At 36.1% G+C, this 26,183-nt stretch overlaps 1 protein-coding gene across 3 annotated transcripts in view; it reads left to right on the top strand.

Moving 5' to 3' along the window:
• The window catches only part of Dpp10 (dipeptidyl peptidase like 10), a 1,299,115-nt gene that overhangs the window by 1,188,969 nt on the left and 83,963 nt on the right, over positions 1-26,183 (top strand). For all 3 annotated transcript variants that reach the window (XM_047546244.1, XM_047546243.1, XM_047546245.1), the window contains exons 8-9: positions 9,277-9,397; positions 23,113-23,267. In XM_047546244.1, coding sequence (XP_047402200.1) covers positions 9,277-9,397; positions 23,113-23,267 — 276 coding nt within the window. The remainder of the gene's footprint in view (positions 1-9,276; positions 9,398-23,112; positions 23,268-26,183) is intronic.

Genomic DNA, 26,183 nt, shown 5'->3' with positions numbered 1-26,183 from the left:
TGTGCATGGGAGATAGCCAAGCCTGGTTCCACCTTCTGCATTTTTCAATTTGTTTTCTTATCAGCATGCCCATAAACTGGAAAGTATTACGCACAAACCCATTGATAAGCATATGAAAATTTCTTCCAGTCTCTCTAAACTTTCCTTCATGGAAACTCTTTTGATTATTGAAATTTGAAATAAAAGGAGTTATAATACAAATGTGAAAGCAAATTATTTTAGCCTTGGAGGTTAGAGTGCATATGCAGCATATTTTCCACTAATTTTTTTGATGGATAAGAGGAAGGACAACTAGCTGGAAAGATGCTCTTTATAAATGATAGTGAAGAACTTTTTTTCCCACGAGGATATAAAAGTTAAATGGTTGCATGCCACCTGTAAATTAAGATTCTGAAAGTAGGCAACAGAAATGGACTCAAGGCTCACTTTAACAGAAAATGAATTCATTAAAAACATATCTGAAAGCTTTCAAAACCAAAGAAAAGCTTGGAATTCCATAACTGGAAAATGAATAGGAGCCATGCAGGTCCAGACATTTTTGAACATAGGAATGTGTTTTGGAGAATCTGATGAAGATACTGCAGCAAAATCTGTTAGGATGCTGCAACTGACAGTTAGACATATGGACATTCATCTCTGCCCTTGGTGAAGTGAAGTTCTCTTGTGAACAGTTTTTGAGCTGCAACTTTATTCCCTAAAGATTCTGAATCATGTGGAGGGACCTGACCATAGGATGTTTCATCTGGCTTTTTGTCTTTATATTGGAAACAAGTCTTTCCATCCATACTCTACTGCACATCAATACTCAGGTAATACAAGGATCTCTAACATTGAAAGGAATTTCAGAGGCTGAATGTACAAATAAGAGGAAATGTACTCTATACAGTTGATATAGAGAATCAGGGTACCATCTTCAAATGTTTATGTTTACTTTCAGGATTCTTTCTAAGTTATAATTATATATTTTATGACCAATTACTAGTAGATTCAAATAATTAAAAAAACCAAACATCTGTGTACAGGTTACAGATCAATATCCATAACATGCTTTTTTTTTGGAAACATGTAGACCACTATGAGGAATGCTAAAATTTTTGCTTTTACAAATGAGGAAAGTAAGGTTCCAGAGAGGGGAAGTGACTTCATTGCCCAAATACTGCAAAGAGCAATTGACATTGCCAGGATTATATCCCACATCTTTCTGATAGAAATCTCATTTTCAACAGGGTCATGAATAAAGTTATCTTTCAGATAACAAAATTTTCACATTGAATAGCTAGCCCTGTCTTATATATTTCTTTGCTTTATTTTTCTTCAATACTCCAAAATCTTGCTTTAATTTTATTTGTATTTTCCATTTTAAGTTCTATTGCCCTCACTCATGTAAGGTAGTACTATTCCGCCCGAATTAAGTTATTGGTTTTATTTTTCTTTTCCACCATACCTGCATTGATTTGCATATGCTTTTATTGTAAAGTCATACTAGATCACAGGGTCTTGTATTTATTTTTGTGTCCAAGGCTTAGCACAGTGCTTTATGTGTAGAAGATGACTGATATGTATTTGGTTACGATGAAGGGCTAAAAGAAGGGAAATGGGTGAGACAATGAAGTGGTGAAGGAAAAGTGAAAGAGAAGAAAATGCGGAAGGGGAGTCAACAGATACACAAAGAGGGGACAGTACCATCCTCTGGCACTGACACATACATCAGTGCCTAAGGAACTTTTTATACTTGTAATAATGTTGATGACTTTATCTCTCATTGATTCTAGTGTATTTATTTGGACCCATAAATAAGTGTATTAATATTTTCAGTTATCAAGATGATCTATTCATCACAAGGCAATCTCGTAGGCCAAACGAGTTTTATAGACTGATGTAGCCAAGAGACAATCTGCTATTACCTTCATTGATTGAATTTGATACTTCATTCTGGTATCTGTTTTTCTCCTAAGATATGTATGTATAAAAGATCAGACTTTGGAACTGTAAAGTGACTTATATAATTAAGAATTTAAGACAAAGGGATATTTTTCACTTGCTGAAAAATGCAATATGTTCTGTAAAGGTTTTAAAAAATAAGAACTTTGAAAGGGCTTCCTGATATGAATAATTGTAAATGTCAAAGTATGAAAGTTCCCTGATAGTGATTCTATTTCTAGAATGTCAGATACTGATTCAAAGGTGACATGAATGATTTGAATGAGTTGTTTTATATCAGAGAGATGGTCCTGTAGCAGTATGAAAGCAGTACTTTATAACCAAGAGAGAGATTTATTTAAGGCCAAAATGTCAGAGGTAATCAAACAATTTAACTTGTGCTCATTACTTTATTTTGCTCTATATTAATCGATATACAAAATTTATCATATCCCAGCAAATTAAAGAAACAGAATTTTATGAAGAGAAAAATTGAATGCTACATTGTGAGTTTTAGTGACATATTGATAAAAATCTTTATGATAATATTTTATAAGAAATAATATAAATTACAAAACACATTTTTAAGTTAGTTTTCAGTTTATTTTAGCATGCATGTAGCAAAATAGAGCTGGTCTTTGTGAACATTGACATGGTGCCTAGGGAAGAAACAATATTGTTTGTACCCAGAAAACCTTTATTCTGCCTTCAGCAAGACACTATTTCACTCAAATGGTGATAACTATCCTTAGCTCTCATAAGTAGTGTTACTAGGAGCATTTTATATGTGTACACACAAACACACACACACACACACACACACACACACACACACACACACAGAGATATAGCAATCTGTCCATTCACATATATTTCTCTTAGGCATGGAATAGCATGGCTGGGTCATTCAGCTGCATATATGTTCTGCTGTGGTAAAAACAATTAATAAGATTTACAAAGTATTTGTATAAATTGTCTCAAGTGCATGAGCATTTTTGTTATTTCTCATCATTAGCCTTACATTATGGACTTTCTTTTTCACTTTATCATTCTAAGAACCAAATATTTTGGCTTTTATTTCTTTATTTTCTTTCATGTTATGAAGAATCTAAATTATATAAAACAAAATAATGACTTTTCATTCATAAGATTTTACTTAAAATTTCAAATAAATAATAATTCCTCAAATGTTCCCCAGAATGAAATTGCATACAAATTGTATAAATTGCTTAGAGAGGAAGTTTTCTTCAATATTTGATGGGATCATATCCTTTAAGGGGAAATACCTTAAATATTTCAAGGATTTTTATTTACTAAAAAATTAAATGTCTTATTATATATAATATGACAGAATTTAAGGTACTTTATTCTCATGTCAAGGCATTCTTATTCTGTTATAAATATATATACATATAAATATATAATGTTTTATTGCTGTCAATATGATGAAAACTTCTCATTTATTGAAAAATAATAGTGTCTGACCCTAATAGTGTCTCTAAATCAATAGAGAATCTTCATATTTCTCATCATTTATTTCCAGAATATTACACTGTTCATTTTAATAACAAATGCTCAGTTTATCATAGTATACATTCTTAAAGAAGTTGATAAGCTAGCATGATTAAAAATTAAAGTCTGTTCCTGGTAAAACAAAAGATCAAAGGTTCCATGCACATTTTGGAACTAGATTTGGGCCACTAGGGTTTGGGCAAAAGGAAATAACTGCAAATGATTTGAAGGATGTGCAGTCAAGGCTAAAACATGCTCCTGTGATTGACTCTGGATGGCAACGATTAAAAGGATGCCAGTGAGAGAAACTGAAGAGCTGGCTTCAGAACTCACATTTAAGTAAGCACTTTAGACATAGCATTAGGAATAATGACACCATTTTAACAATTATCATTTCCATTAAGTAAAATGTTTAAGAATTATCTTCCTGCCTACAGTCTCTCATTTTTACCATCCATTCTTTAATTGCCACCGATTATTTTACTAAATATTTCCCTAAAGTTGATCAAACTGTGCACCAGTTCATAAGCAATTTAAAGTTGTCAAATATTGAGAAACTTTGGGTTAGTATTCAAGCTTCTCTGTGGTTTGGCACCAGTTGACCTTCAGATCAAGTGTGGGTATATAGACACTCCACAACTCTTCTCCAAATATGTCCATAGTTGTCATGCTTTATTTTTAGCTCATTCTGGTCTGTAGCATTGAGTTTCTTCCTTTCTACCTTTCTGAGCCTGTGGAATCAATCCTGTCCTTTATGCAATGCAAATTTAGTATCTTTAAAAGTCATTATGAACGAAGTCACTCATCCTGACCTCTGCCATTCATGACTCAGCCTAGTAATACTTGGATTTTTCTTCATTGAATTTTAGAGGTTAACCTATGTGTCACATAAAATTATAAGCTTGAAGGTAGGAAAGACACATTATAAAAGTATATTATATATGTACATCCTCAGGAATATTTAGCAAAGTACTTTCAAACAACAAATTACAAATTGGCTTTTAAAGGCTTGGGGAATTAAGTTACATATTTAATATATGGAGCATGATTATGCAAAGGACTTATTTACCTATCTCAGCTGGGGAGTGGTTTTGCTCTCCTCTTCCCTGCCAAGGGACATATGGAAATGTCTGAGGACATCTTTGGTTATCCTATGGGAGCAGAGAGAGTGCTACTGGCATCTTTTGTGCAAAAGTCAGAAATGCTGCTAAACATCTTAGCATACGTGGGGCAGTCTTCCACAACAGAGAATTCTCTGGCACTAAATGTCAGCAGTTCTGTTTGAAAACTCTTCTAGGTTAGTAAAACACCCTTAGTATCATCAGTTTTTTAAAAAATTAAATAGCTACTATTCATGTAGCCCAAAGGCTAGATTAATTTCTATATTACTCATATATGAACTTCTATAATTTATATGCAAATATAAATGTGGTCATTAATCACTAGGGAAATGCAAATCAAAATGACAATGAGATATGACCTCACACTTTTTAAGGATGGTTGTTATTCAAACAAAACACAGGTATTGACCAGGACACAGAAAAACTGTTACACTTATAAACTGCTAGTGACAATGAAGCTAGGTTTTTATAGAAAACAGTATGAAATTTCTTCAAAAAATTAAAAATAAAACTACTTTGTGCTCTAGTAATTCTACTTCTTGGTATTTGCTCAAAAGAATTCAGATAAGGATTTCAAAAGATATTAGCACTCCTATGTTTGTTGTAAAACTATTTATAACAGCCAAAATATGGAAACAATGTAAACATTCATCAATGGATAAATAGAGAAAATGTGCTACATACAACAATGGAATATTTTTGATCTTTCACTCTACCCTTAACAGCAATAGCTGTCATCTGAAGTAAATATTTGATTAGTTTTCCCTCCTAGAATGCAAATCACAATAAAAGGCAATTCAAATATTATCCCAATTCACTGTAAGTTTACAGATTCTCTGATGCCATTATAATTCATAGAGATTTTTAACGACTCATTTTATAATTTCAGATTATCATGAAAATAACTCCAGTCAGTAAATGTGGAGTAATTTTGAGTATTTCTGCTAAAATAGATTTAATATCCAGTGCATTTCTTTTGCTGTTCTTTTAAGCTGGCTCAAAGTTAGTGAGAGTTCTGGCTCTGACAAGCCATTTCCTCTGGCTGCATTAGTCACAGTAGGCTCATTAACACTGTGCTTATTTACAATCTTCACATTTTAATGACTTTCAATATCAAATAATTATTTCGTGTTGTTTGTCCAACACATGTCACTTGTGTGGAAGGGAGTATGTTCAGCGTCTCTACTATGGTTTGGATGTGAGGAGTCCCCCAAAGCTCATGTGTAAGACAATATAAGAGGGTTTAGAGGAGAAATTATTGGGTTATAAGAGTTTTAACCTAATCAGTGAATTAATCCCCTGATGGAATTAAGTGGATGGTAACTAAAAGAGAGTAGGGTCTGGCTAGAGGAGGTGGGTACCTGGGGGCTTGACTTTGAGTGATATATATCATCTGGAGAGTGTAATCTCTCTCTTTCTGCTTTTTGTCATCATGTGAGCTGCTTCCCTCTGCCACACTCTTGTGCCATGATTTCTGCCTCACCTTGAGCCCCAAGGAATGGGGCTGACTATCTATGGACTGGGACCTCTGAAACCATGAGCTCCAAATAAACTTTTCCATCTCTACAATTGTTCTGATTGGGTCTTATAGTCATAGCAGTAAAAAAAAAAGCTGACTAAAAGAGCTTCCTCAACCAGTAATCCAGGCTGCTGGGTATTTAGCATCTGGAGCATCTGCTGTTGTTGCAGTAGGAGGAAGAGAAGTTGGTAAATTGAAAATTGGCTTTTAAGGACTCCTTTCCATCAGTGACACACATTGTGTCCAATCACTTGATAATGAGCAATATTGACTAGCATATTGATTAGAATAATTTCTTGGAACATGTATTACATATTTTCTGACAGCATAATTCAGTACATCATATTTCAATTATCCTCCTGTTTCCTTTGGTGACTTTACAATTTTAAGTTATTTTGTGGGTAGATTAAGAGCATTGATTTTGAAAAACTGGATACTTGGCATGCTCTATAAATTTAAGACTTAATTGATCAAATACCTATCTTTTTCTATTTGTTATGTTTTTTAGGTGACTCATTGAAAGAATGGATTAATGTTATCAAAATATTTTGACAGTTTAATCAGTACCATGGGGATACATGGCATTACTGTTTGTCATATTTTCAAGGTGATTTAAGTCTAGTTGCAGCCCAGTTTAATTTTATCCAAATGGAAAATAGGATACAGTTTGATTTCATCAGAATAACCCAAATAGTACCTGGGAATATGTGCAGTTCTCAAATTGTCAAGGTAGTCGTTAGAGTTTTTTATTAGGTGAGATAATACAATTCAGTGAAAAATCTTGGTAACTGAAAAAAGGTTAAGAAATTATAAAGGTAGTTTTTTATGAAGGCAGTCACTCTTCTGTTGCTGTGGTTTTCTACCGGGAAAAAACGAACTGGTGGACTATCTCTGGTAGTACAGCTTTCAGTAGAATGGCATTAAAATTCTGATTCCATATTGCTTGTTCTTTTACATTGGAGCAGATGTCAGTTTCATATGGATTCTGGATATAATCCAATCTGTTCTTCAAATATAAATGTAATTACTGGTCAATAGTTTGGGATAATTTATACATCTGCTGAAGTCGTGAAGGTTTTATTAATTATTTTGACTTAGAGTTTTTTCCCTCTGAAAAACTGAGGATTCTGAACCATATTGCTTTGGGAGAAGTCACCCTTCTTCCTAATAAAATCTTGGGTAGAGTAGGTGGGGGTTATGTGCAGTCATTACTCACAAGTGCTATTAGAAGGTTCAGATTTAAAAAAAAAAACAAAACTAAAAAACAAAAAAAATAAATAAATAAAACAAGGGGAGTAGATTCTCCAAAGGTTTATACTTTTTTTATGAAGAGCTGAAGAAGGTAGTATGAGAAAAACACAAAGTTTAAGCTTTAATTGGCTAGAATAAACAATGTATTTTTCCAGTTATCAGGGTTTAATTAATTAAATTCATTAAATTAATTCCAAATTTCATCCAGTATTATGGCAGCTAATATTTTTCTCAAACTTTTTCCTACATGTGATCCCTATTCTTTTACTAATAAGCTTATTTCCTATTACCTGAAAAGTTTCTAACTGAAATGAAAACAATAAATATAATTCATTTAATCATCTTTCCCCTTCCACTACTGCAATTACTGTTCTTCTAACAGTAATGCATATTGAACCTGCATAATGTGAACTACTGACCAGTTGTTGGTGATAATTTATAGATGGGCTGAAACCATGGAATATTTTATTTAGATTCAGAATTTTTAGCCTATAAAAACTCAAGATTTTGAATGATGTCAACATATGTGGGATCAGCCTCACTTTTAGCAATAGCCACACATGTTCTATATTTTATATTCACTATCTTATTTACTATTCACAACAGATCTGTAAGTTACATGTGAGTCTTAGTCACATTTTACAAATGAGGGGACTTCAGTTTACCTAGGTCAAAAAAATTATCAAGGTCACTAGATTTTAAATGTAGACTACCTGACTATTAAGTCCATGCTTTTAAGCACTCTGCTGTACCCCTCTATTTTCCAGATATTTTATCCATAGATTGACATTCTTAAATATAATATAATATAATAATAATGATTAACAAAACATACCCACAATTAAATGCTTGCCACATCCCCAAAATCGAAATAGAATATGAATGGAATTTCCTGTATATATATAGATTTGCTTTGTTACTGTGCACACCAAAATTTGAAATCCAGGATCTTATAATTATATAGACAGTTATTTTGGAAGTGCTTGTATCTTCTCTAATTGCCATTTTGCATATGATTCTATACCATGCTAGATACATCTTTTTTCTTATTGGTAGAATATCGGATGCTAAAAGCAATTTGACTTGCCCTAAATGATATTTGACAATATATGAAAGAAATTTGGTTCTATGGAAGGTTTATAATACAACACAAATCAGCACATTTGGTATTAAATACAATGTAAAGTGAATTACAAATAATTTTATCCTGAATTATCAATAGCAAAGATACATTATTTTGTGTTAACACCATCATTACTGTTTGGGCACTGTTGTGTTGATATTATTGTGGGAGATTCTATGCTGGGTTCAAATTAAAACTCTTCCACTCTTGGGCACAAGGCCCTTATCATTACTATTCTATTCAAGAAAGAATTGGCAGGGAATATTGGTACATGGGTAAACGAATTCCATTTGTAAGTTAAAAGAACTTTTATTACTCCTTATTATCACTGAATCTGGGAGTCAAGCTGGATACAGTCAGAGAGATTTCTAAAGATTTTTTTATCGACCACCAAATGCATTTCTCTAAGAGTAAAGACTCAAAATTGAAGCTTTTCAAACAGTCAGTTGACTGTTACTGAAATGACATCTAGTTTCAGTTATTATTCTCTTGAGTATGCAAAATGTTACCTCACAGCCAAACCAATTTTGTGGTATGGGAGAAACATTATTAAGTAGATGAAATATCCTTGCTTAAAATATGGATTTAAAAGCATCAATACCAAGTTCCATGTAATTTCCAAATGACAACTTGATATTGATATGATAGGGAAAGCAGTAGCCATTAATAATTGATTACAATACAAATATATGCATTAAATTTTTTAAAAAAGCTTAAAAGCAGGCAAATGATAAAACAGTGATTCAGTAGTCATTATATGACATGAAAATTTAATAAAGGCATTCTAACATGTTGGGATTTTTATTTCTTTCATATGTTTCCTGATCCAGATTTATATTTTTGAAAATAATATCTACTACCAACCTGATATTAAGAGCAGTTCCTTGCGACTCACATCCTCTGGGAAAGAAGGAATTATTTTTAATGGGATTGCTGACTGGTTATATGAAGGTGAGTTGAACAGATTTTGTTTAAAAAGCATACAAATGACATATTTTGATACAAAATCTAAAAGAAAAAATCTGTTCATTTCAGAGTAATACATTTAGCACTATATCTTCTCCTTATTTCCTCTCGAAATTATCTTTGTGCTTTCATGTTTTTGCATGTACTCACATTTTGCCTGGTTGTGATTTACATCTACTTATATGATTCCATATTCGGTGTGTGTTTGAATGTGTATGTATAATATGCACGTATATAGTATGCACACTTGGTCTCGGCTACACAGATTTTGTTGTTGATGATACTGAACAAATGAGAGTGATGGATACCTCACAGCATTCTGGAATTAGATGCTTAATTTTTCAGATTGTCTGCAAAAGAAGAAACAAAAGCCTTTCCCTGTCAAAAAATGCATGAAAGCCACTTGACTTAGTCATTTCCATCCGGAACAGTCTGTCACATTTTAAAAGCCATTGCATAGGGAGAAAAATAAAGCCTACCTGAAGGGTTATTTTCAATAACTGTTGAATCAAGTTTTGGTAATAGCTGAGAATAAGGACTGGGAATGTAGCTTGGTGGCAGGCAGAGAGCTGACCTAGCATGCTTGAGGTACTGGGTTCGATCCCAGGTACTACAAAAAAAGTGAGATGAAATAGTAATAATAGTATAAAAATCAGTGAGATGCTAAAAATCTCTCTAGTTTTGATCATCCATTAATCATCAGCTCACTAGCTGAGTTCTGGGTACATATTGCCTGGGAAAGATTCAAAGCATGACTTCAAATTCAAAGCTGAGTTTCAGATTCTGCAACTGATCTTGGCAAAACAGGTCAACACTTAAAGTAAATCTATCTGACTTACAAATAATAGAATCAAGAATCATACAGAAAAGTGATTTTATTTCTTGAACAATATTTGCAGATGCAGTTTCTCTACCTCAGATTCAACAATTAAAATTCTGTAATAAAAGTGAATCATCAGAGCATTCATTCATTTTTTCATTCTCTCCCACAGTAGTATTGCTGAAGGCCAGCTGTATTGCATATACTTGTCTGGGTACTAAGATAGAACAGGAGGTAAAATAAATACATATGTGACCTTGAGACCTTATATTCAAGTGAAAGATTTTGCTAGACAGAGATATGTTATTAAAAATGTTGTAGTCCTTGAAATTTATAAGTTGTAGTCCTTGAGATTTATATATAGCTGTGTATGTGCACGTCTATTTATATCTATAATAGATTTCTGTATACATGCCAGCATCAAATAATAAAAGATTTTTAGAGACTGCTTTATTTTGAGGAGTAGTGAGAACTACACTGAATATCAGCAATCATTATACCATGAAAGTGCCAAACAACAGCAGCAACGAAGAAATACATGAGTAGATAAGAAGGGTTCTTGGGTTGAGAGTTTCAGAAGTTGAAACTCTGACTTTCCTATTTTAAAAAGATAAGTCTGGAGAGGCCTAGATAAGTCTGGAGAGGTCTAGAATGGTCCACTAAATTGAGAAAGAAAAAAAAAAATAGGTGGAGAAAATACTTGGTTAGATCTGGGGATTTGACTGGCTAGAGCTAAGAGATGCCCTTACCAGGAGAAGCACAGGCTAAGATAAACCTTTTAACTTTATGTCATTGATATACGTGAAAGAGTGACAAGGGAAGAAACCAGGTGAATTCAGTGTGATGAGGACTCGACTTATGGTCAACACAGGATCCTCTGGAAGAGTAAAGAAATGAGACTTATGCCAATCTAATCTCAGGAATTTTCCAACATTTTCCTTTCTGAGTTGAGCCTGAAAAATTAAGAAGTATTACACATGAGAAGAAGATATCAGAAAGGAAAATGCATGCAAAGGTAATGGCTTGAAAAAGCACAGAAGGGTTAAATAGCACAGTGTGTGCTAGGAAACTAAATCTACTTTATATTATCAAGGTATAAAATTTGGGACACAGAAAGGCAGTAAGAACTAAAAGATAGGGACCTCCCACAATGATCGGGGATTTCAATTATGTTTCTACTAATAATTGTGGAAACTAGTAGAGCTTTTCAAGTACAAGAGTGACGAGATTGAGTCTTCCATGTAAACAGACGATACTGGTTATGGTGCGAAGCTGGGATCTAATAGTGGCAAGGACCAGTGAGCGGCAATAAGGCTTTTTCTATGCTCTATCAGGAGATAATGAGCATTGGAACTGGGGTTAAAGCAGTTAGAAGGAGGGAGGATTCTAAAATTGATGAGGCAGTGAAATAGTTAGGTCTTAGTGACTGAGCAGATGGGGCGCATGAGAAAAAGTCAAGAGTAACTCTGTGACTTCTGGTTTAGGTCACTAGTAAATGGTGGTGGCAGACACAGTGAGCGAGCACTAACAAGGAGTGAATTTCAGGGAGGAGAGGAGTTAATAGAAATGTGGGCATTTCAGTATACTGGCCATGCTATGTTGGGCAATGCAGTGTGATCCTTAGCATCCATGAGCTTGAAGTCAATGAAGTGTATGTGCAGTGTAGACTGTGCCTATTTTGCTGACTTGAACCCTGATCAAGATGACTTAGGCCACTGTCCTATTGGGGAAGCTTCGTATAGGTTATGGGCATTCCACTTTTAGGGAAATTTTAAAGGACAATATTGGAGACCAATAGATAACAAATAATATCATTTTCTTAATGAGGTAATAAAAATATGTATTTGCTCAGAGAGTGAACAGTGTCGAGGTTTTGGAGTGGGCAGGACAAACAGGTAACAAAATCCTTTGTGATGACACTGTAGGTCTCAAAGTTTCCAAAGGGGAAGTGAAAAAAATATATAGTTTCTTCCATTCAAATTGAACTCAACACTTTGGGTCACTATGTTCCAAGTACACTAGGAAATCTCACAGTGTATCTGATTTAATCCTTATAACACTGCTTATTGAAGAAATCAAGGCTTAGGGAGCACGAGTGACCTTTAAAGACTCAGAGCTGATGAGTGGCAGAGTTGGCCTTTGAAAGTCTTCTGTTTCCAAAGCCATTGCTTAGGCACCAGGCTGCCCTACGTCTTGGTGTTTGATTTCCCTGGGTCCTAAGACATGGCACACATGTGGGCCCCTAAATCTTCATATTTCACTAATCTTTTCCTCAGCCAAAGGTTCTGCATGCTGCTATCTGTGGACTTACTCAATGTTCACTTCATTTCCAGAAGAAATCCTTTTAAGGGAATCATTGATAGGTTTGGCAGAAGGACTTAATTCAGATGTTATTGATTCTCCCTTAACGTTTTGGCTGCTGTCCCCAACCCATGCTGCCAGAGTCCCATGTGCACCTTAATCTTGCATGTCGCTTGCTTATTTGATGTGCCAACAGTTCCAGCTCCAGAACTTTCTTTCACACATTCAGGGACACAGCGACATGCCCTGGGGAATTCATGTTCTGTAGTGCTGTATGTGTGTGGTTCTGGTGTGGGCAGCTTTGTATTACTTTTCAGAAGTCAATTACAATCTCACGTGTGTGGAAGTTTCAGGTAGTAACATGTAACATTTTTAATTGTTTTCAAAAATTGAAATTTATTTTCTACAAAAGTCATGGGAGAAAAGATAAGAGGAGTCACATAAAAGATAATAAAATGTTTTATGGCAATTTTAAGGATGGAGCTTAATTTTTTTTGGACTAGGCCACTTTGTGATTGTGGGTATTGCTCTCAACCACAGTCAATACCATGGAGTCTTGAAAAGTGTCATTTTAAGTGTTCTTTGTCTCATTCTTAGCATTATTCATTTCCTAAATAAAATAAAAACATATAAAATATGGCATGTTTTAAAGGGATGGTGAAATTCAGAGAAATAATAAAACTGTTGGGATGGAAGATAATTTTAAATTTTGTTTACACAAAGCACACCCAATGCTAGTGATGGGCATCTATGTATTTGGTATTATAATTAAATGAGGTAAGTTATCAAAGGTGAATTTTTAAAAATCTTTTAAGTTTTGTTTAAAAGAAAGTATGTAATTGCAAAGTTCACAGCTTTGGAAATTTCTATATTTAATCTATCTAGTAGGAAAAAAATGACTTACTTTAAATTATTTAAAGTCTATCAAGTAATGAGACTAATGTGCTTAAATGATTTATTAACATATTTTAGATTATCATATTTTTAAGAAATTGTTCTCTGAACTTCAAGCCACAGCAATGTAGCAAATATATCTGTCAAGGCTTATATGAAAGCAATAAAATGAGGAGTAAGAGTTTTACTATATCCAAATTAGTGAAGGGATAAACTATAAATATTATGTAAGGAACCATTCAGATCATGAAAAAAGAAGTATACAAATAACCTATGTCAGCATATTAAGTAGAATTATACATAAAACTAAGTTTGATATGCCAAGTATGGTGGTGCATACCTATAATCCCAGAGATTCAGGAGGCTGAAGCTAGAGGATCACAAATTTGAGGCTAAGAACAGTAAGTTAGTGAGGCCCTAAGTAACTTGACAAGACCCTGTTTCAAAATTTAAAAACAGAAAAGAACTGAGGATGTAGCTCAGTGTAAATCACCCCTGCTGTCATTCCCCAGTATGAAAAACAAAACAAATGAACAAAAAAGAAGTTTGATGTGATAGAGGATTCCAAGGTGCTTCCTAGAAGAAATGGTTCTTGTATTGACTTGCAAGAATGGCAAAAATAGAAAAATATTACAGGATAAACAATATCCTTTTTTGACAGATTGCAATTGTTGCATCTTTTTAATTTAATGAGAACTATTCAAAATACCTATTTTTCACTTTCTGCCTTCTCATGGATACATGAAGTCACATTTATTCCTCGTTGATTCATCAGAATTTTATTGAACACTTACTGAGAGTCAGTGTCACTAGACTGTAACAGATAAGATTTTTTTTTTTTTTAAAAGATAGTGATGCAGCCATGAAGCCTGAGAAATGCATAGTTATCAACAGTGCTGAGTCTGTTGAGGTCAAACAAGCTAAGGATTCTGAGTTAACATTGAATTTGCTACTTGATTATCCATGACCTTGACGGGAGCAAAATCAGTGAGTTGATGGGACCAGAATGAGATTGCAGTGCATGGGAGCCCATGAAGGAAGGGATAAGACTATGAATACAGATAATTCTTACAAGAAAATTGGCAGTGAAATGCAGAAATAAAGGGAAAGCATTAACCACAGGCCTGCAGGGATGGCAATACGTTCTTGAGAAACTCTAAGTTGATTATAAATGGATAAAATCAGCTTGCTTTTCAGAATAGCATGTTAATCCGAATACAATGATCATATCTTAGTTTTCTGGAAATGCTTTGTGTTGAGGCTTTTTTTAAGTGTCTGTGATATAAAACCACATGTGCTGCAGACTTCATCTGCTCTGCAGTGAGATTTCCTAAATCAGAATAATAAAAACATTGAAGAGCCAAACCTACAGTAAATTGGAATGGAATGCAATTTGTAAAAATAAATTGTTTGTAAATAATACAATATAATTAACATAGGAATTTTCAATCCTTGAGTAAATGTCCCTCTTAGTTGCAATTAAAGAAGCTGGGCCTTCTCCAGAATGACTGTAAAGCCAATGCATATTAGATTATTCTATTTAACTTCCCTTTCCAGTTAACTTCACTTTTTCATCTGAAAAAAAAAAAAAAAAAACCACATATCTCTTTGTGTTTGTAGTTTTGATACGATAACATTTTTGTGGAGTAGGATATGAGACAAAGATCAATCTAAAATAAATGAGAGTTGGGTTTACCCAATTTCTACTTGGGTATAACAGTTGCCTGAGGTTTATATACCATGCTTACTTGTGGAAAGTACTGTCATACATACCTTAGTACCTCTGATAAGACCCACCCCCTCAGAAATCCAGAGTGTTGACTTTAACCAATAGGGTTAAATTTCATAAGTATAAGAATTCATATTTGTTTAGTCCTCATCATACATTCTCCAGTGGGTCATGTGTAACTCTTCTCTTTAACTGAATTGTAAATTATTCATATAAATCAAAAACAATAGCACACTCAAAAGTAAATAATTTAAGAAAGTTATATTAGTCACCTTCCCATTACTACAAAAAATACCTTAGGCAATTAACTTAAAAAGGGAACAGCTTGGGTTAGCTCACCATTCTGGAGGTTGCAGTCCATAATCAGGTGGCCCTGTCACTTTGGGCCTCTTTTAGGGTGGTGCATCACCATAGGAATGCATGCATGCAGGAGCAAAATCTAATAAGCCTAGAACCAGAGACCCAGGACTGGGATCTATCGCGTTCCCTCTGCCCGCAGAGAGAGACACGACAAACGTCTGAAGCTTTGGAAGTTTATTGTGCACAGTCTTCCTTTCTTTCCCTCTTTTCTATCCCTTTCTCTCTTTTCTTTCTCTCGCTCTCTTTCCCTCTGCTTAACTCTCGCCTGCTCCGGTCGCTCCGCTTCTCCCGCTCGGCTCACACCTGCTTCGGCCGCTCCGCTTCTCCCACTCGGCTCTCGCCCTCCCTCGCACTCTTCTTCCTCGCTTCTTCTCCTACTCTCAGCTTCCCCCTACTCTCAGCTTCTTCTTTACTCTCAGCTTCTTTCTTACTCTCAGCTTCTTACTTACTCTCCCACCCACCAAGCTTATATACACTTCAACCAATCAGGGGAGAGCACACGAGGTAAACGCGCGGACAGCTGCAGGTATAGAATAGGTACACGAGGGGGGCGTGCTCTAATCATTTCGTTAACTAGCCAATCATTGGAATTCGCTGGTTGTTTACTGTATAGCTGGCCGCTTTTGGCTCAGCGCCAGGCGCCATCTTGACCATGCCCAAGGCTGGGGGTCCCGGAAACCCCGACATATCCCCCTTCTTTATTATTAAACTAAGGCTCGGGACCGTGTCTGTCTTAGGCTGAGTGGTCAGCATATGTCCTTACCCGTCATCAGAGCCTGCAGAGCATGCTGCAGCTCCTGTCTTAGGCTGGTACACAGCCACCTCCTTCATTACCCGTCTTTGACTACCGGTCCAGCATCAAGAGCCATACCAATGGGGGGCTGTCGGCCTTTAGGGCGGTCATGGCCTGATGAAAGATAATCTGATCTCTCTATTGGCTAGCTCGTAGATGCATGCCAAAACGAATGAAGAGAAGGAGGCCAAGGCAGAGGAGTACCACCATAGCTCCTAAGCCTGCCCGCTGTTTGATAAATCTATAAACAGAAGAAAAACCATGTAGCCATATTAAATACAGAAACAATATACATCCCAGTAGAGTTACAATACGGGCAACACAAACAGCTCTCAGGGAATAAATGCATCCCAGTCCCAAAAGTTCTTGCAAGGTATCCACTTGTTCTTGTAGTAAGTCCACTCCTGATAGAGTCTCTATGGTCTGTAAGGCTGCAGCTGTATTTTCGGCCAAATGATCGTTGTTATGGTTGTGTCAATGCTGCTACTGCAAGGACTGTGATGGCAATGATCACGGCTGTTGCAATGTCAAAGCCTCTTCTGTTTCTTGATAATAGCACTGGCAATTCTATATCTGCAACAGAAACTAGGACTGGTAGGAAGATAGGAATGTGCATCAAAATTGCACGGGTGGCAAAAGAACCATTCCAGCATTGTGAAAGATAGCACACGGTTAGTGAACAGTTAAGAGGTGTTATTAGAAATGTTAGTTGGTAGAAACATAAAAGGGAGGAAATACACAAGCTGACGTGGGAGGAAAAGCAATATTACAGCTAGGGTCAGCAGAACGAGTTGCTCTACTCTGGGTCTGATTTGTAGTATGATTCCAGTGGCAAAGTACAAAAATTCCTCCTGTTAAAGCAAAGAAAGACTAGAGATATCCTTGTCACCAAAAACAGCACGACCTGAAAAATCATCAGTAGAATTGACAGGCTTGTAGAGGAATTGGTGAAAAACAAGAAAAGGAAGGATAAAAAATGTGTTAGTTAGAAGTAAAAAATATGGCTAGGCTAACAATGGCCCATAGGTTCCGGGTTTGCCTTTTCGTCTGAGTTTTTGTTATTGGAGGAAGGCTCAGGCTCGCCATTGCGAGGAGGAGCAGCATCACTTGCATGCTGTAAAACTCTGATTAGCCTTTCTGGAATCCAGACTGGAGTCTGTTGATCCTGTGGGAAAATACAAACAGACCCTCGGACCCAACGAAGGACTGGATCCGGTCCTTTCCAACAACCTGTCAGGATATCTTTCCATTTTGCCCATACTTGAGGAGTATCATGGGGATTATAATGTCGATCAGCTGCAGAGTGGCCGTCCCTATCCAGAGTTAAGAAATTTAGAATGAAAAGAACTAAATTAAGTTTACTTTAGCTGTTTTTTTTCCTTTAATGGCATCCCATGGTTTTTTAATAGCTCCCTGAGGGGTTGCTGCATTCTGAGTTTAGACGTTTCAGACCCCATTGTTACTAATTTGAATAGCTTCAGTTATGGCAGTTACAATAACAAACAGTGGCCTAGCTGCCAGGAGCAACGAGATTACTGAAAGGAAAACTATCTATCAAGTGTGCATTAAAATTTTTATAGCGGCTTTTCACGTGCTACCTATACCCTAATTGGACCGCTTCAAGCGTGTTTCTACTTTCACTTTTAATTGGACCACGTTCCACGCGTCAGGACCGCTGCTGGCGTATCCCGATACCGGACCACCTTCCGTGTGTCCTTATTTTTATTTTAATCGGACCGCATCCCGCATGTCCCCAGGACCGCTGATGGCGTATCCTGATACCCTTTAACTGGACCGCATTCCGCGTATCCCCAGGACTGCTGATGGCGTATCCTGATACCCTTTAACTGGACCGCATTCCGCGTATCCCCAGGACCGCTGATGGCGTATCCTGATACCCTTTAACTTTTTTATAACCGGTTTAACTTATTGAAAATTTTTTTAAGATATCTTACCTTGTCTTCTTTATAAACCCTTCATGCTCCCGGGTTTCGGCACCAGTTATCGCGTTCCCTCTGCCTGCAGAGAGAGACACGACAAACGTCTGAAGCTTTGGAAGTTTATTGTGCACAGTCTTCCTTTCTTTCCCTCTTTTTTATCCCTCTCTCTTTTCTTTCTCTCGCTCTCTTTCCCTCTGCTTAACTCTCGCCTGCTCCGGTCGCTCCGCTTCTCCCGCTCGGCTCACACCTGCTTCGGCCGCTCCGCTTCTCCCACTCGGCTCTCGCCCTCGCTCGCACTCTTCTTCCTCGCTTCTTCTCCTACTCTCAGCTTCCCCCTACTCTCAGCTTCTTCTTTACTCTCAGCTTCTTTCTCTTCCCCCACCCATCAAGCTTATATACACTTCAACCAATCAGGGGAGAGCACACGAGGTAAACGCACGGACAGCTGCAGGCATAGAATAGGTACACGAGGGGGGCATGCTCTAATCACATCGTTAACTAGCCAATCATTGGAATTCGCTGGTTGTTTACTGTATAGCTGGCCGCTTTTGGCTCAGCGCCAGGCGCCATCTTGACCATGCCCAAGGCTGGGGGTCCCGGAAACCCCAACAGGGATCCTATGGTGCCCTTGAAAGGCACACCCCCAGTGACCTAAGGGCCTCCCTCCCACCCAGCCTCACTGCTCAAGGACAAGGTCTATGCAACAACCACTGGCTAGTAATGGTTTGATTATTAACACCTGAAGTGGAAGGGAGAGGTAGCAGTCAGCAGAAGCTAGGAGAAGGAAATCCTGCATATTTTTTCACAGTAAAAGAAATAAGTTTGGATGAGGAACACAACCAGACACATGATTTCAATGTGTAGGAGCCAAAAATAAAATTCCATGTACTCATTTCTGCCCTTCATTTGATTTGCCTGTGTTTCATATTGATCATACCCAATGAAAAGTCAGAGACCAAAGGAATATTCTTAATATTCTAATTAAAAGCTTATATCCCTAAAAGAGGAGCACACTAAGTTCATTCTGCTACTGTTTCACTGCAGGATGGTATCAGTACAGTTTTAGATTTGGAATTTATGAATACAACAACACTCATCTTTCTCATATACAGTTGTGGAGCAAATACTCTCATTAACAAAAGAATTAAGTTTATCGTGTGGCATTAGGCAATAATCATGATTGCCTTCTTCGACTACTGATCCTTTTCCCTTTATTTTGCTATGTTGACTAGATATGTTAACTGGTGGATCAAACCAAAACTTTATTCCTACAAAATCTTATTTCTTTGCTTAATTTTCTTAGTCAAATTGATACAATTTCTGTCTGGAACCATTGGGCAAAGAAGTATTTGTGAATGTCCTAAGTTCTAAATACATTTTTCTATGACCTCTTTTGTATAGTAAAGACACATTTTATTTCTTGTAAACGAAATATCATCAGACCCAATGCAGTGTCAGGGTCTTCTGTCTGTTATTGTTTCTTTAGTTTGTTTCCTTTTATTTGTAATAAACTTAAAATATTTAGGGAAGACATTTTAGCTTCCAATTCAAAATGTGTCCAATGGGTTATTGGCATGATAATGACTGATGATGTTACAACTCCTATCCCAATTTTCCTAGAATTGTCCCTCCTGCCTATGCTGTTTAGAAGTGTTGCAGTGTAGGCTACTATGACAATGGATATATTTTTCATTAAGTCCACATATAGTAGTACTGACAGGACTGTATATAGCAAAGATGACATGTCCACTCCCAGGATATGTTTCTCTCTGCATGACACAAATGCTGCCCATTCCTGATGGAATGGTTCCATGTAATCCATCTGCCACCAGTTTGTCACATAGACTTATTGGGAAATTATATTATACCAAAGCTCAGTGATAATGGCCGTTGCCAGGTAGGCGGGGGAGCCAAAGGCTGATTGACATGCATGGGGAAGTCATCTTGCTCATTTAATTACTGGTAACCACTTTAGTTGTGCTTGTGCTCTCGTAAACATTAAGTTGGACATTAATACCTTCACATTTTCAAATATTTACCCCTTATGATAAGTCAATCCACTTATCTTTCCTAAACATCCTCACTACTAATTTTCTAGTTTTACTCTTTCCCTCTCTCTGATGAGATGGCTTATTATTAGTTACCATGCATGAATCACAATGAATCTATTCTTCAAGCCAAATTTTCTCCAACAAAAGTGGACAACTAAATATTTGGTTCGAGATTCTGCCAATTGGAAGACATGTTCATTATTGTCTTTCAATGCCTCCATGACTCTTGTGAGTCAGATTGTACTACACAGTCTATCTAATCCTGACTTGCTCATGTACATCATACAGGCCAAACCAATGTTTATTTGTCCACTGACAGGTTTTTTCAGAAAACATACCCTAGGGCATAGGTGTGAGAGATGAGAGTGGGAAGATGAAGCAAATACTGCAACATTATGGAAAGTCCCATATGTTTTCTGGTTCAATCCCATATATAAGACTTTTATCTTTTAGTCGAACATTACTGTGTGTGTTTAGGTTTATGGTCAGTGGACCAGATAATAATTGGTTTTGATGGGTGGTATGGATTGCATAGTCATTTGGTAACTCATAGTCAGGCTAATTTTCTCAATCAGAGCCCAGTAGAGAATTGTTTATGAAATAGATAATATCCATTAACACAAGAGAGAATGAATGGTCTTTCTCCAAACTGTGAAATACCTGTGCTGTGATTATCATATGGGAGTGCCAAAAGCTTCACATGGCACCTCTCTTTGTCATGGGCAGTCACATTACTGCTGCATCTGCTGAGTCACAAGGTGCAGGAGGGAGAGAAGGTTGCAACATAGCCTATCTGCACAGCAGAATCCTCAGTTGCTCAAATCCAACTCAGAACTGGAAGCCTTACAGGTCACCTGGGAACAAGAACAGAGCAAAATATTAAATATTAAAATGTGGTTTGTGTTTTTTTTTTTTAAATCCAGGAGAGTCTAACTCATCTTTACTTTTGCACAAATGCAATTCCAAGAATTTTTCTCTCTTCTGAGAAAAAAACCCTGATGTGTCATGGACTACCAGGTCTTTAAAAACTTTCCCAATATTTTAGACTCAAACTTTCAAAGAAGTTTGTTTTGAATTTGCTGCCATTATGCAGAAGAGTTCTAATTTTCTTGTATAGAGGTTGTCTCTGACAGTGAAAGACTTGTGAGTATTCTGAGGTTCAGAATATTTAACCATAAAATCAGTTGCGTATACCAGCACTATTTAGCACAATATAGCACAATGATATAGCACACATGCTATATTGTGATATGTTATATATATCACACATATATTATATATCATATATAACACAATGTGTTCTATATGAGACTGGTCAAGAGAAAAAAAAGTGTTCCTTCTCTTTACCCAAGTATCCTTAGCTGATGTGTGAAGGTCCCAAATTATCTTTACCAATATCTTTATCTCAGCTTAAAATCACACAGGAGTTGAGCCCCTAATTTGGGTGCAGATTCTTAAACATTACTGTGTTATCTTGGACCTCAGCCATATCCTTCCCTAAATGCAGAAATGGACTCATTCAGTGATCCCATGGTGATCATTTATTCTCTATGTACATCCCTAATTTCATAGTCATAGTTTCAACTTCTCTCTTTTTTTTTTCCCTAGGCAATTTCCCTGGGTTGTCAGAAGAACCACATCAACTGTATTTCAGTTTTTATAATCATTGTTGTTGTAGCAACTAAGTATCACAAACACTTGTTCTTCTAACACCTCTGCCCTCTACCAGCATGTCTTCCCATGTCACTACTAGTGACAATTGATACTCACAACTCCATCTCCTACTATGGATTATCTATGCTACAATTTCCTCTTAGAAAGTTATTATCATATTCCATATATATTTTATATTTAGAATATAATATATATGGTATATAGTAATAAAGGCTGATCTCAAAATCTAATTTTGAAGATCTATCTACTGAGACAACTTCTGGACTGTTTCTATCAGGATTCCAAAAGGAAAGACCTGACATATGCAGGTACATAATTTGAAAAGGGTTTATTTACAAAGAGAGTTTACAAAACAAAAGATATGAGGAAGCCACAAAAGGAAGTGCTGTGATCTCAACCTGTAGCAGCCAAGCTACTACTAGATGAGAAAATTGTGTAGAGGAGCCTGCTTTGACCAAAGTAGTGATATCATTTAAAGTTCACAGGCAGCCTGAGGTGACATTGCAGCATGGAGTTAAGAGAATAAGTAACCTGGCTTTACTCTCTTCCTTCTAATCTCCTGCCAAAGCATTATAATGATCTGTCCTCTGGAAGCCAGAGGGCATGGGGGCCCTTTTGATGTAGTTCACATAGATTAACTTTCTGAGCCAGAAAGCGAGTGTGGAAAAGTGGATAGTGATTCTTGGGTTACATGAAAGATATCCAGTGTATTTCTTATTCTATTTCCTTAGAGTTTAAAATAGTTTAATGAATTTTAGTGAGTTCTTAATTCATTTTGTGAGAGAATGAAAAATAGTCATATACAAATATGAATTCACGGTAACACTCGTGTGGTTTTAGGTCATTTCTCACCCTTCAGTCACTGTTCTCATTCTTTCTGCTGTAATAGTGCTTCCATATGCCTTGTCTACATTGCTGATGACGGATGAAATCATGATTTTATTATTTCATACTGTCCTTCTGCATCTGTTTTTCCTGGGACTAAAAGGTAGCTCACAGAATTCTCAGGGAAGTTAATAAAATTCAGCACACTGTCCAGAAAATATATGTGTGTAATGGAGATATCAAGGACAGATGTTTGTGGGTCACTGAGCCCACATCTCTACAGTCGGTTTCAAATGACACTTATTTATTCTAGAGGAACTTCTGCATTCTCACATCGCCCACTGGTGGTCCCCAGATGGAGAGAGGCTTGCCTTCCTGATGATAAATGACTCCCTGGTGCCTAACATGGTTATCCCTCGGTATACTGGAGCATTGTATCCCAAAGCAAAGCAATATCCATATCCCAAGGTAAGAAATGTGGAAGTGGTAGTTTGTTTCTTCTGTCAGCACCAGAGACTGGTGAGATAATGTGCTGGGTTCATGAATAAGTTGTCTTTGGAAGAGAAAGTTTCATTTACTTGAAAAATAGATGAATCATTTCTTAATAGTCAAGGCACAATACTAGGTTGAAAGAGGGAGAAATGATTTTAGGGGGAATGGGGTCTTTTCTTATGATTCTCATTCTTGTTTTTCTCATCTTCCCTGGTGAAAAGAAGGTGAGAATAGGTAAAACACAGAACTGATGCTAGGATAAGAGTTTCTCCAAAGTATAATCTAGGAGTTGCAGGTAGGTGTTAAAAGAGAGGGGAAAGTGGTATCATCAAATAAGTTGGAAGTTCTTAGCTAAAAAGAAAAGCTCTAGCTTTTTTCAGATGATTTCATAGAATACTTAATATACTATATGTTAATGTGTATTATAAATCTCCTATAAAAATTGACTAAGCATAAAGAATCTGAGTAAGTAATAGACTAAGCATAAAGAATCTTGATAAAGAACAGACAAAGCATAAAGAATCACCAATGAAGAATAGACTAAGCATAAAGAATTTATTAGTATTAGTATTAATATCAGCATTATTTTGGCAGTGCACACTCTGGAACATGGTTTAAGAAATGCCTGTGTTGAATCATAGCCAGATATAGACAGGATAGATGATAGGGTTTTCCTGGGTGAGAAAATATGAAAATCTACCCAAATAGTAAAATTATTTTCAAATATTGACTGAGGCCTTTGGAGCAGCCTGTAAAAGCAGAGTGTTTTGGGTTTCAATTGTAGGCCATCCTTAATATCTGGAGGTCTCTTTTTAAAAGTTCTTTTCTCCCTTAAGCTTATCTAACAAAGAGAAAGACTTATGGTGAGGGTCCCCATGTATTAGTCATGTAAGATATCATGTAGAAAATTTCTAAAATGACACTTTATGCATTTTAGCTCTTATTAGGTAACAGGATGCTGATTTCATTTAGAAACTGTTTTCAAACCACCCTTTTTAGAGTTGTACTTTGCTTTTCTCAAGTTTCACAGGGTTTGAATTCGCGCACTGCTTTAACTGAGCACAGCACACTGGGCAAATTTTAATTAGCTGTTAAACCAGACCTGCTGTGAAGGCATGGTCAGGGTGGGGCAAGGTCCCTCATGCTTTCCTTCTTCTCCTGCCATCCACCAGATTCAAATTATCCAGGGGAGAAAGTCAGATAGGCTTCAGTATGGGAAATCAGGAATATGATGAGCATTTTCCTCCAGGAGCTTCTGCCCTCCCCATCTTCCTTTTTGTAGTTTATAGTAATAATGCAGGTTGGAGAGGAATTGGCTTCCATGATTTCAAAATGCTATTTTTAGGGTCTTCTCTGGATACAGACTAGAAGGCACATTTACCTGGTGCTTTTGGGAGAAAATGGCGATCCAACCTCTCTACAAAATAATCATATTCACAGAGAGATTTTTATTGTATTCTAAGGAAAGTTCTTGACTTCTCCAATTATAAATTGAGCTTTTTGTGTGTTTGATAGTTTGTGCCTATATAGCACACCAGTATACCTTTTATTTCCAGATCAATTGAAAGACTTTGGTTTATTTAAAATGATTAAAGTTTACATGGCAATTTAAGTATAAAATGGAGAACTAATGATATACTGTGAAAGGCACATCCACCTGTTCCATGCACACTACACAAAGGGAATAAAATCAGTCCCGCAGAAGGGACAACACTTTGTAATTCATTTTCCAAGAGGAGTGAGAATTTAAAAGATATACTTAGCTTCATCTTCAAATTTCCTTCTCAGTTATGGACCAAGGGTGGTTGAACTTGGAGACTTCCAGGACTCACAATTTTAGCAAAACTGAAGTCAACAAATGAGCAAAAAGAAACATCTGGAAAAACTGAAATATATGAGCAGTAATTCAGAAGACACAAGACACAAATGTAGATACTTAATTATTTAATCATTCATTATGCAATCAATTATTTAACAGCACATAACAACGTTTATATAATTTACAAGTGTTAATAATGTAATATGTTTTCAGGGGCACTTCACTAATATTTCTCATATGATCTTTATCACAATTGCCTATGTTTTACAAAAGGCAGACAGAGATTCTAAAAGGTTAAGGATTTTATAAAAGTCACAACTATTTTTAAGAGTAAGAAAATAACTCAAATTTATTGATTCCATTCTTCTCAATAAAGCTACCAGAGGTCATCTTGTATATCAGGATACATCGATGAAATCAAAGCATCTTTGTCAAGTTAACAAATATTTGTAGATCTGTTTACTACATTTGCTCCTAATGACCTGTCTGTGAGTGGGTAGTATTCTCGGTTTCATACCTGCAATATGCAAATATAACATGATGAGGGGCCTGAGTATTGATGGTTACTATTAAAGAGGATTAAAAATAAGAAATAAGCAAATATCCTAGCAGACAAACTAAGTGAAAGCACCCTAGTCTTCAAACCGTTATTTGGAACACCAACCCAGATATGTAAGACAGTGAGACTCAAAGAAAGTAGAGTTGGATTTTGGTCCTTGTTCTCAGAATATATTTCAGTATTATTTTGGGTATGTTACTTTAATTTTCAAGCATATTATTTTCTACTCTGACTTAGAACAACATTTGCTCGTTTTTTCCCTTAACAAATGTATTGTTTCAATTTGCTCCTACGTAATGTACTTTCAAAAAGTGGTACTTTAGAAATTGAAATAACACATTGAGTTCATACTAAATTGTGTTTTAAATTAAACTAGATTAAAATGAGTGCAGCAAAAACCCAATGTGGTCAAATTTACTAATGAAATACTTACACCAAACAAATATATTAGTATTTTACTTAATTCAGCATGATTCAGACCTCATAAAACACCCTATCATTAGCGATTCAGCAC

Source organism: Sciurus carolinensis, chromosome 3 (genome assembly GCF_902686445.1).
Source record: "Sciurus carolinensis chromosome 3, mSciCar1.2, whole genome shotgun sequence".
Taxonomy (NCBI): Eukaryota; Metazoa; Chordata; class Mammalia; order Rodentia; family Sciuridae; genus Sciurus; species Sciurus carolinensis.
Note: the sequence above shows the minus strand (reverse complement) of the source record. Positions and strands in the feature narration are given on the sequence as shown.